A 13,014-nucleotide genomic window follows, 5' to 3' on the forward strand; every position below is an offset into this window, starting at 1 on the left:
CTTGTCACCCTGCTCCCCCCCACAGCAGGGCCCAGTTCTGTCATGCTCCTGGACGGCCTCACAGTGCCCCCTTCACAGACGTTGGACTGCAGGCTGGGACACAGCCCCTGGGGGCAGAGCACCCCGCTCAGCGCTTCCAGGGTGGCCCAACTAACTCTCTCTCATCTCTCATTCATTCTCTCTCATTCCGGCCCCCTCTCATCAGCCTCGGCATCCCTGGCTTCTGACACCCAGAGTGCCTCGGGCCCCCCAGGCCTGGACGGGACGGGCTGGGACCACAAATCCACACCAGCCTGCACCACACGGACAGAGGCCTGACCGCTCCACCTGAGGCTCAGAGCAGCCTCTAGAACTCTGGCTGCTTTTCTTTTCTCAGGACTCAGCTCTTAGAAACACTGTTATCAACAGGCGTGTACCAAATTAAAGAATTTCCCTCACACCGTAAAATAGTTACTATCCAGTAAATGAAGCTGGGACAAGCTGGTAGCCATGGGGTGTTGGGAACAGCACAGGGAGATTTCTATTCCTATTAATGCCAAAATAAATTCCAGATGGTTCACATATTTAAATGTTTAGAAAAAAGAAACAAAAAGAAACCCCAACAAAGCGAGAAGAAAATGAGAAACTTTTTTTTCCCCTCATCATCTTTGTACAAGAAAGGGCTTTCCAAACAATGTTACATAACTCTGGGTCCACTTTTTTAAGGGTTAATATATTCAACTATTTCAAAATCAAACATTTCTGCAAAGCAAAATGCACCATTAAAAAACACAATTGAAAATAATGTTTATACCACATGTAACAAAAGACAACATGACAATGGCTATCAAAAGGAAACGAACTGCCAAGAAGATGAAGTAGACTGAATTTACCCTATTCTTCTGGCAAGTACAATTAAAACCCCAGGCAGGAACACCAGTGGCACAGACAGATCGCAAACAAAAGCCTGCCCTCTCCAGCCAGAGGACCAGAGCAGGAACAGGCAGCCAGCGAGACGGGAAGCTCTGAGACGCAAACTGCTCTGCTCCAGCCGAAATTCACAGAGAAACACCCCGGCCCCGCCCTTCACGGGCCAGCAGAGGCCAGAGGGGGCGCCCAGACGTCCGCCTCCCCAGGCGGCCAGGTGCCCCAACACCCACTGCCGTGGCGTCAGAGGAGGCCTAGTGGGAAATTGGCCATCGCCCAGCAGCAGCAGCGTGGCTACTCGTGACAAATACAATAACCAAAGCAACAATCTCAGTGGATGGGCTCGAGAGCAGAGTGAACAAGAAAGAGAAGCATCCATAAACCAGAGGAGAGAACAACAGAAATGACCCAATTGGAAACAACAGAGCAAAGAAAATGGATTGGAAAAACAATGAAAAGCAACTCGGGGACCTCTGGGGCTGTAACGAAAGATCAAACATGAATGTCAGCAGAGTCCCAGGAGGATGGGGCTGCAAAAGTGCTCCATGGCTGAAACCTTCTCAAATTTGGCAAGAGATAAAGCTATGGAATCAAGAAGCTAAGCACACTCCACACCAGATAAACTGAAAGAAATCCATGCCAAGATACCGTCATAATTAAGTTTCTGAAAGTGAAAGACAAAGGAAGAATCCCCAAAAGCAGTGAGAGAAATGGCATCTTACCTAGAGGGGAAAAGTGATTTGCATGACATCGGATTTCCAGAACTGTAGAGACCAGAAAGGACGCAGTGATTATTCCCCGGCGCTGAAAGAGAAGACCTGCGCACCCTGCAAAGCCCTTCTTCAGGGAAGATGAACGATGAACAATCAAGACATTCTCAGATGAAGGAGAGCCAAGGGACTTGGTCACCAGCAGACCTACCCCAAAGCAATGGTGACAGTTTGCATCTAGAAAGGAAAAATGAACCTTGGAACATTAGGAACTATGAACAAGCATTAAGCAAAAGTTTAAATAAATACCATGGACTTTCCTTCACCCACTGAGTTTCCTAAATACTGTTTGATGGTTGAAGCAAAATTCTAACAGTTTAATGTTCTAAATGCATGTAGAGGATTATCTTCCTTCCTTCTTATTTTCCTTTCTAGGGCCGAAGGTACGGCACATGGAAGCTCCTAGGCTAGGGGTTGAATCAGAGCTGCAGCCGCCGGCCTACGCCACAGCCACAGCAATGTCAGATCCAAGCCTCGTCTGCAACCTACACCACAGCTCATGGCAACGCCGGATCCTCGACCCACTGAGTGAGGCCAGGGATCAAACCCGCAACCTCATGGTTCCTAGTCGGATTCATTAACCACTGAGCCACGATGGGAACTCCCTAGAGGAAATAGTTTAAAAAATCTGTGTGTGTGTGTGTATTTATATATACATATATATATATATATTTTTTTTTTTTTGACCAAGCCCAAGACAATGTAGAAGTTCTAGGGTCAGGGATTGAACCTAAGTCACAGAATGAAAATGCCAGACCTCTAACCCACTGAGCTACCAGGGAACTCCTAAAATAATGACCTTTGAAACAAGGAGGGTTAGGGGATGTTAAACAAGATAGGTTTCTATACTTAACTTGAACAGCAAACGATGACAGCAATAGACTGTGACAACTTTACATGTATATGCAATACCTAGAGCAAACAATTATTCAAGGATATAAAAACACTGTAAGATAAATAAAAGTAGAACTTTTAAATGTTTTCAAGTAATTCACCAGGAATAGGCAAAAGAATAGAAAAATGATAATCAACTAGAAAACAAAAATAAAATGGAGGCCTTAAGTCCTAATATACTTTTTTTTTTTTTTTTTTTTTGCTTTTTTGGGGCTGCACTCACAGCATATGGACATTCCCAGGCTAAGTGTCAAAACAGAGCTGCAGCTGCTGGCCTACACCACAGCCACAGCAATGCAGGATCCAAGCCGCGTCTGTGATCTACACCACAGCTCATGACAACGCCAGATCTTTAACCCACTGAGCAAGGCCAGGGATTGAACCTGCCTCCTCATGGATACTAGTCAGGTTCATTTCCACTGAGCCACAACTCCCCTAATATATCTTAATTATATTAAATTTAAATGGTCTAAAAACATCAATTAAAAGACAGATTAGAGGAGTATATTAACAAATGCAAACTAACTATATCCTGTCTATAAGAAACCCACCTCAAATAACAATAATATAAGCAAGTCGAAAATAACAAGTTGGAAAAAGATATATAATGCAAACATTAAAAGAAAGGGAATGGCTATATTAATATCCTATAAAATAGACTTCAGAACAAAGAAAATTATAAGAGAGAAGAGGGTACTATGTACTACATAGTGATAAAAGATCAATGCACCAAGACATCTCAGGAATTCCCATTGTGGCTCAGTGGTAACAAACCCAGCTACTCTCCATGAGGTTGCGGGTTCGATCCCTGGCCTTGCTCAGTGGGTTAAGGATCCAGCATTGCCGTGAGCTGTGGTATAGGTCGAAGATGCGGCTCGGATCCCATGTTGCTGTACTTGTTGTGTGGATACAACGGTAGCTCTGATTTGACCCCTAGCCTGGGAACCTCCATATGCCACAGGTGCAGCCTGAAAAGGCAAAAAAAAAAAAAAAAAAAAAAAAAAAGACGACAACAACGACATAATCCTAAATGTGTACGCGCCAAACAACAGAGCTGCAAAATATGTGAAGCAGAAGCTGACCTGAAAAGGGAAGTAGACAAATCCGCAAATGCCATGGACTGGATCGTGTTCCCTCCAAAATTCGTAGGTGGAAGTCCTAACTCCCAATTAGACTGCATTTGGAGACAGGGAGCTTAGGAGATGATTAAAGTTAAACTGGGTCATAAAGGTGGGTATTGCTGGCCTTACAAGAGGAGGCGTAGAGAGAGCTCGCCAGACATGGGCGCCTAGGAAAGGCCACGTGAAAACCCAGCAGGTCAGGAAGAGGGTCCTCACCAGAAAATGACCCTGCTGGACCCTGGCTGAGCTTCCAGAACTGCGGGACATAAACGTCTCTGGTCTATCGTTACGGCAGCCCGAGCAGCCTCAAACAACCAGCAGAGGGGAGACTTCAACTCAGTCAGAGACTCCATCTACAAGCAGGAGAAAACTGGAGAGAAACTCAGCAAGGACACAGAGCTCAAGAGCGTCACCCAACAGGATCCCACCACAGGGAAATAACACTCCGCCGGCAACAGCGCCGTGAACGTTTTTTTCAAGCGCCCATGGAACATATACCAAGATAGATCGTATATCCTGGGCCATAAATAAACCTCAACTAATTCAGAAGAATTAACGCCGTGTGTTCTTCCATCAAATAGAATCAGTAACAGAGATAATAGAAAATTCTCTGAAACACCTGGAAATCACACACTTCTAAATAATTCATGAGTTAAAGAGAAATAAATCTCAAGGGAAATCCAAACGAACGTTAAACTGCATGAAAATGGAAATACGACACGTTAAAATTAGTGAGACAAGGTGATGTAGCGCTGAGAAGGAAATTCGTAGCAGTAAATGCACACCCTGAAAAAGAGGAAAACTCTTAAATCAATCATCTATGCTTCTACCCTCAAAGGCCTCAAAGAAAGAGCAAAATAAACCCAAAGCAAAAAGAAGAAAGGAAATAATAAAGACAAAAGCAGAAATAAATGTAAATGAAAATTAAAAATAGGAAACATCAATGAAACAAAGAGCTTGTTTTATGAAATGACAAACCTGTAGCTAAACCAACAAAGAAAAAAAAAAAAAAAAAAAACATTACCAGATGTTTCAGGGATGAAACTGGCTATTGCCATAGACTCTGCAGACATCAAAAACATGAAAACAGAATACTATGCGCAACTCTAAACACATAAATTTAACAGCTCAAACTACATAGATCAGTTCCTCAACCACTATAAACACTAAGACAGCTCCCTCAACATGAAATCATTTGAGGAGCACTACAAAAACTGAATCCATAATTAAAAAAAAAAAAATCTAAGCCAAGATGGCTTCACTGAAGAATTCTACCAAATGTTTAAAGAAGAATTAACACCAATTCTACACAATCTGACTCGGAAAACAGAAGAGCAGGAATCCTTCCTCATTCATTCATTCTATGAGCTAATATCACCCTGATGCCAAGATCAAGGAAATCCCAAATGAGAAAACTATAGACCAATATCCCTCATGAATGTAAGCATAAAAAATCCACAGCAGGAGTTCCCGTCGTGGCGCAGTGGAAACGAATCCGACTAGGAACCATGAGGTTGCAGGTTTGATCCCTGGCCTTGCTCAGTGGGTTAAGGATCCGTTGTAGCCATGAGCTGTGGTGTAGGTCGAGGACATGGCTCAGATCCAGCGTTGCTGTGGCTGTGGTGTAGGCCGGCAGCTGTAGCTCTGATTTGACTCCTAGCCTGGGAACTTCCATATGCCACAGGTGCGGCCCTAAAAAGACAAAAAAAAAAAAAAAAAAAGAATCCACAGCAAAATATCAGCCAATAAAATTCCAGTAGATATAAAGAGAGTTATTATATATCATAACCAAGGGAAGTTCATCCCAGGGGTCCAAGGCTGGCCTGAAGATCAATGTAATCCAACTAAAGAAGAAAAATCACATTATCTTATCAACTGATGCAGAAAAACATTTGACAAAAATATTTGACAAAATAACACTTTTTTTTTCTTTCGTCCTTTTTGTTTTTTGGCTGCCCTGGGGCACATGGCATTCCTGGGCCAGGGGTCGAATCCAAGCCAGAACTGCAACCTATGCCACAGCTGCGGCAACACTGGATCCTTAACCCACTGCACCGGGCCAGAGATCAAACCCGTTGTCCCTGCCGCTGCAAAGACACCATCGGTCCTGTTGCGCCACAGTGGGATCCCCCATTTGTGACTTTTTAAAAGTTTTAAACTCCCAGAAAAATGGAAACAGAGGACAAATAATAGATCCCTAAAGATGTCCACATCCTGGAGTTCCCGTCGTGGCACAGTGGTTAATGAATCCGACTAGGAACCATGAGGTTGTGCGGGTTCATCCCGAGTTGCTGTGGCTGTGGAGTAGGCCTGCGGCTACAGCTCCGACTAGACCACAGGGCTGGGACCCCTAGCCTGGGAACCTCCATACGCCACGGGAGCGGCCCTAGAAAAGGCAAAAAAACAAAAAAAAAAAAAGATGTCCACATCCTAATTTATCACTAGAACCTGTGAATTTGTTACCTTACATGGCAAAAGATACTTTACAAATGAATTAAAATCAAGATGGGGAGATGATCCTGGGACTATCTAGAAGCGCCCAATGGAATCACAAGGGTTACTTTTAAAAAGGGAGGATGGAGGGTCTGAGAGAGGAGATACGGTGGAAGGAAAGGCTTAGTGACGTGCTTAGTAGATGGAGAGAGGAAGGGACCACGTGCCAAGGAATGTGTAGTCTCTGGAAGCTGGAGAAGTCAAGGAAACAGACTCTTCCTTTGCAGTAGACTGAATAATGGCCACCCAAAGATATTAGGTACTAATTACTTGAACCGGTAGATGTTACTGTATTAGTTTCCAGGGCTGCCGTCACAAAGCACCACAAATCAGGGGGCTTGAACAAATAACACATCTCTCTGAAGTTGAGGAGTCTGAACTCAAGGTATCAGCTTCTGAGGACTGTGAGGGAGAATCTGTCCCCTGCCTCGCTTCCAGCTGCTGGTGGCCTCAAGCACAGGGCTGTACTTCTACATGCGCCTGTCTCTCCACATGACACATGCCTTTTCATAAGGACACCAGGCAGACTGCATTGGGGGCCCCCACAACTCCAAGATAGCCTCACCTTAACCAAATACATCTATGACCCTGGAGAGGTCACAGCTTGAGGGGTTAGGACATGTGAATTTGGGGGGAGTGAGAGAGACACCATTCAGCCCACAACAATTACCTTTTAAGAAAAAAGGGCTTTTTCCTATGTGATTAAGTTAACGATCTTAAAGTGGGGAAGATGATCCTGGATTATGTGAGCGGGCCCTTAGGGAGACAGAGGGAGATCGGACACACCCAGAAGATGACCATGAGACCTTCAGGTGACCACGCAGGAGAGACTAGAGTGATGCAGCCACAGGAAAAGGAATACCAGCAGCCCCTAGAAGCTCCAGAGGGAATATCGCTCTGCCGACACTCAGACTTCAGCCCCATGAACTGATCTCTGATTTCCAGCCCTGAACTGTCAGAGAGCATACTTCCACTTTTGTTAAGCCACTCAGTTTGTGGTAACCTGTTTCAGCAGCCATAGGAAACTAATACACACCTCAAGCCTCATGCAGCTGTCTCTACACCTTAATTTTACCCCTTAACACACACTGTAGACTTCTCACATTCAGAATTATAAGATAATAACTGTGCATTGTCTCAGGGCACTAAATTTGTCATATTTTGTTATAGTAGCCAGAGGAAACTAATACAGAGGGGAACTTCTTCAACTTGATAAAGAGCATCTATAAAAATCTATGCATTGTATTTAATGATGAAAGACAATGTTTGCCCCCTAAGACTGAGAACAGGAAAGGATTCCAATATCGTCAGCCTGAAGATGCTTGGAGGAGTTCCTGTCATGGCTCAGTGGTAACGAACCCAACTAGTATCCATGAGGACACGGGTTTGATCCCTGCCCTTGCTTAGTGGGTTAAGGATCCGGTGTTGCCATGAGCTATGGTGTAGGTCACAGATGAGGCTCGGATCCAGCATTGCTGCAGCTGTGGCATGGGTCATAGACTGCAGCTCCGATTCAACCCCTAGCCTAGAAACTTCCATATGCCATGGGTGTAGCCCTAAAAAAAAAAAAAAAAAAAGACGAAAAACAGAAGCAAAAAAATGTTTGGAATTCTTGCCAGTGCAATAAGGCAAGAAAGGAAATAAAAAGCATTCATAGCAGAAAGGACGAAATAAAACTGTCCCTATTTCCAATTCACATGATTGGCTATGTAGAAAATTCCAAGGAACCTAAAAAAAAGTTATTAAAATAATTGATTAAGCAAGATAACACAATACGAAGTAAACATAAAAAAATCAACTGTATTTCCATATACTAGAAATGCACATGTCAATACCACAATTAAAAATAAAACACTGTAGCACTGGGAACTATGTCTAGTCACTTAGGATGGAGCAGGATGATGTGCGAGAATAGACTGTGTACATGTATGTGTACACCATGCTGTACAGTGGAAAAAAACTGTATTGGGGAAATAATGATTTAAAAAATAAGTAAAATAAATAAAACACTTGAGCTCCTGCTGTGGCATAGTGGGTTAAGAATCCAACTGAAGTGGCTCAGATCACTGAAGAAGTATGGGTTCAATCCCCAGCCCAGCACAGTGGTTTAAAGGATCTGGTGTTGCCGCCGTGGCTTAGATTCAATCCCCGGCCCAGGAACTTCTAAATGCCGCAAGTGTGGCCATAAAAAAATTAATAAAACACCAAAGACACACAGTTTTGAGGGCATTAGCCAGCTGTGGCCCCCTTTACCTGTAAAGCAATAAAGTTATGCTTTTCTACTTTGTCCAAAAATAGATAAAATTTTAAAATAATAAAAATAAAACATCACTTTTCAATTAGTCAAAAAAATGAAATTCTTAGGTGTAATCTAATAACACATGTTCAGGATTTATATGATGAAAATGACACAATGCTGATAAAAGAACTCAAGATTTAAATAACTGGAGAGAGAGAATATTCATGGATTAAAATATTCAACAGAATAAAGATGTCAATTCTCCCCAAATTGATACATAGGTGTAACATAATACCTATCAAAATCCCAGCATGATTTTTTGTAGATATAGACAAGATTAGTGTATAGACGGCAAAGGAACTAGAACAGCTAAAATAACTTTGAAAAAAGAAGAAGAAACTGGAAGGAATCAGGCTACTCAATTTTTGAGACATTATGTAGCCATAGCAATCAACACTGTGGTATGGCAGAGAGAAAAACACAGATCAATGGAACAGAACAAAGAGTCCAGAGAGAGAGACCCATGCATGAATTTTTTTTTTTTTTTTTTTTGTCTTTTCTAGGGCTGTACCCACAGCATATGGAGGTTCCCAGGCTATGGATCCAATCGGAGCTGCAGCTGCTAGCCTGCGCCACAGCAACAGCAACTCGGGATCCAACACGAATCTGCAACCTACACCACAGCTAACAGCAACGCCGGATCCTTAACCCACTGAGCAAGGCCAGGGATGGAACACACAACCTCATGGTTCCTAGTTGGATTCGTTAACCTCTGAGCCACAAGAGGAACTCCCATGCATGGATTTTTTAACAAAGGTACAAAACCATTCAATGGAGGAAAGGCGGACTTTTTAACCTAAGTCTCATATCTTACACAAAAATTAACTTGAAATGGATCACAGACTTAAAACATAAAACTATAAAACCTTTAGCAAAAAAAAAAGGAGAAAAATCTTAAAGAGTTCTTAGACTTGACATCCAAAGCATCATTCACAAAAAGAATACCTGATAAACTGGACTTCATCAAAGTTAAAACTTTTGTGCAAAGGACACAAGAAAGTGAAAAGACTACCCACAGTGCTATTTTTTGGAAGAAATGGAAGAAAATATTTGCAAATTATGTCTCTGACAAGAGTCTAGTATCCAAAATACGTAAATACATAAATTCTTATAACTCAACAATAAAACAACCCAATTCAAAAATGGCCAAAGGACTAAAATGGACATTTCTCCAAAGAAGATATATAAATGCCCATTAACTGTAAGAAAAGATGTTCAACATCACGAGCCATTAGGGAAATGCAAGTCAAAACCAGAATGCAATCCCACTTCACACCACTAAGATGCCTATAATTTAAAAAAAGAAAAAGAAAAAGAACAGGGGGCGGGGGGGAGAAAAAGACAACAAGTATTGGTGAAAATATGGAGAACTCAGAAGGCTCACGTATGGCTGGCAGGAATATGAAATGGTGCAGCCACTACGGAAAACCAGTTAGTAGTTTCTAAATAGAATTACCAGGTGACCCACCAATTCCACTCCTGGATAGATGGGCATATACACAAAAACAGTGGAAGCAAGAGTTCAAACAAAAACTCGTACCTAAACATCCATAACAGCACTGTTCACAAAAGCCCAAAGGTGGGGAAAACCCAAGTGTCTATGAACCGCTGGCGGGAGAGACAACAGGTGGTCCCTCAGCTCAACGGGATGTGACTCAGTCATAAAGAGGAATGACATTCTGGCACAGGTCACGACATGATGAATCTTAAAAACCGCACAAGTGAAAGAAGCCTGTCACAAAAGGCCTGATGTTACACGCTTCCACTTACCTAGAGTCAGAAAACCCTCTGACACAAAGCAGATGAGTGGCTGCCAGGGGCTGGTGAGCAGAGAATGGGCAGTGACTACTCGGCAGGCTCGGGTTTCCTCCCGTGGAGATGGTTGGACCGCACTGTGGACACACAAAGTGCCACCAGTGGTCATTCCTACATTGTGTGTATTTTACCACAAGCGAATGAGCACAGCCTCATACGGCGGGCAGCGGGCAGGACTGGACGGAGCTCTTTCCTCGTTTGGCTCCAGATACCTGCCTTCCATGTGGAAGCACAGGAAAATCAACTCAAAACCGCTAAGAAACTGGGGAGTTCCTGTTGTGGCTCAGCAGAAACGAATCTAACATCCATGAGGACGCGGGTTCGACCCCTGGCCTTAATCAGTGGGTCAGGGATCCAGCGTTGCTGTGAGCTGTGGTGTAGGTTGCAGACACAGCTCAGATCCCATGTGGCTGCAACTGTGGTGTAGGCCAGGGGCTACAGCTCCGGTTAGACTCCTAGCCTGGGAAACTCCATAAGCTGCAAGTGCAGTCCTAAAATGACAAAAAAAAAAAAAAAACAAAAAAAAAAAAAACCTGCTAAGACATTGGTCATTCCAGATTTTAATTACAATGCGAAGTTCCCCATCAGCCCCAACTCTGCCCCCACCAGGCGGTCCTCTTCGTGGGAAGCCCTTCACAGCACTTTCCCTTAAGATAATAAAGCTTCCAAAATGTGGACTTTGGGAAAAATAGTTGCAAACCAGAGACTCCATCTAGGCAAGCCTCACTGTTGATTAAACCCTTTCTGAGGCTGTCCGGCTACAAGATCAGAGACCGAACAATCCAGGCCTCCAGCTTTCCCGGTCACGGTGAAGGTCACACGCTGGCCTGGCCCTGTCACCGGTCTGGCTCGTCCCTCTAAAAGGAGGTCAATGGGGAGAAAGCCCTGGGCTAGGGGACCTCGAGCCCCCCTGCTCTTCCTGGGCGAAGGTCCCTGACTCCGCGCCCACCATCTCCTCGAGTGGTGGGGACATCGTTTCTCTTCACCCGACCTTGAGGGGGACAGTGAGGGCACACAAGTGAATTTCCCCTTGCTCTCTGATCCCTTACCAAGAAGACCAAATCTGATTGGGACACCTCCTCATCTCCAGCGTTTCGACCAGGTCAGGCCACTGCCGTCAGCCTGAGGCCGAGGGGCTGGGCCTCTCCACTCCCGGGAGCCAAGCCCAGCCTCCTGTGTCAGCTCTCATTCCTGAGCTTCACGACCGCAACCGCCAGCCCCCCTGCCCCAGGGAAACTGGGGAGGGGGAGGGAATGCCCAGTCACCTCTGTCAGCAAGAACGGGGTGGGGGCGGTGGGGAGGAGAAGCCAGGCGACGAGAGGACAGGAGGCTCACTCAGCGGGAAAACAGGACCAAGGGTGAGCAGGCGCCAAGCCCGGCACTGCCCCACCTGTCCGCTGGATCCCTGAGGGAGAGAGGGACATCCCACCAATGCCAGCCTGCAGGTGCCAGCCAGCAGCCAACGGGCAGCTTCACCTGGCCCCAGCTGGCACCTGCCTCAGAACCCTTGAGCAGGAGAGCGAGTTGAGGGCCTTACCACCACCTCTTGTTGCATCGTTTGAAACCTCTGGGGAATGGGGTCCTGGAAATGAGGTTTCTAATAACTTTTTCAATCACACCCAATCCTGAGCTGAGTAAGAACAAAGTTCTAACTTCCAGAGACACCCTTCTACTCACGTTTTGGATAATTCCACAGAACCCTGGGAGAAATGCTTTCCCCTTAGAGAAAACGGCGTGAGTACCTGCGTATCTTGGCTCCTCAGCTCTGCGCGTTGAAGGGAACACCTAGCCAGTGGAGGAAACACTGGGGCCTGCTGGCTGCCAGCTAGCTGGGGGCTGAGGACACAGGGCCTGGCTGCGGCTGCCGTGCAGCAAGAGCGGAGGTTTGATTGCAGTTCAATTGTTTATTAGTGAACGCGTCTGGGCCAGCTGGTATTTACACGCGTGGTCACTACAGTGTGGTGTGCTGGCTACAGAAGGGGAGAGGGCTTGCTGCTCTACTAGCCACTGATGCTGTCACCCCAGGAGAACAATGGGCTTCTCTCCTGGGTCCCAGGGGCCAGGGCTTGGAGCCGGTGCCATTAGAGAGATTCCATTTCCGTCTCCAGCACCTGGGCTGGGGGGATGAGGGTTTTTAGGATCTCCGTGTAGTAGGGGCCAAACACCTGCTGATTGTGTTGTGTTAGGTTGGCAAACTTCTGGCCCAGTTCTGCCAGTTCTGCTTCAATGAGGGTGAGGCCTCCAGGGAGGTCTAGCAGAGACCGCTGCACACCAAGAATCAAACAGCATTTGAGGAACAGGTGGATCCGCTGATCTGTGAGCAGGAAAAGACAGTGAAAAGCCAGAAGGCTCTCCTCACCCAAGCTCCAAGTTAACACAGCTATTCGCTGACCCACCCACTCACCTAGAGGTAAGGAAGTTTGTTTTGTGCGGGGAGGGGGCTGCTACCTAGTTCGCAAGGACAAAGCAAACACCAAAAACTTTTGGGCTAGTCCATGCCTATTCAAAAGATTACCTAAGTGTCCAAGACTCAGATCCTTGTATTTGATATAATAGGAGGATCTTAGACTGACCCTTCAGATGGCTGAGGTTAAGAGCAAGGTCAAGTTCATGGCCTCCCTTCCAACATGGGACAAGGGAAGTCCCTGCTTTGGGAACCTGTGCTCCAGCCTAATTCTAGAGTTTCTTGTTGGTGGGGGTGTGTGTCATAAGTCCT

The 13,014-nt window shown here is 45.3% G+C and overlaps 1 protein-coding gene across 11 annotated transcripts in view; it reads right to left on the minus strand.

Moving 5' to 3' along the window:
* Nucleotides 10,843-13,014, minus strand: part of TCP11 (t-complex 11) — a 153,623-nt gene continuing 151,451 nt past the window's right edge. For all 11 annotated transcript variants that reach the window (XM_021098623.1, XM_021098622.1, XM_021098624.1 and 8 more), the window contains one exon: nt 10,843-12,612. In XM_021098623.1, coding sequence (XP_020954282.1) covers nt 12,380-12,612 — 233 coding nt within the window. In that variant the 3' untranslated portion in view covers nt 10,843-12,379. The remainder of the gene's footprint in view (nt 12,613-13,014) is intronic.

This window comes from Sus scrofa, chromosome 7 (genome assembly GCF_000003025.6).
Source record: "Sus scrofa isolate TJ Tabasco breed Duroc chromosome 7, Sscrofa11.1, whole genome shotgun sequence".
Classification (NCBI taxonomy): Eukaryota; Metazoa; Chordata; class Mammalia; order Artiodactyla; family Suidae; genus Sus; species Sus scrofa.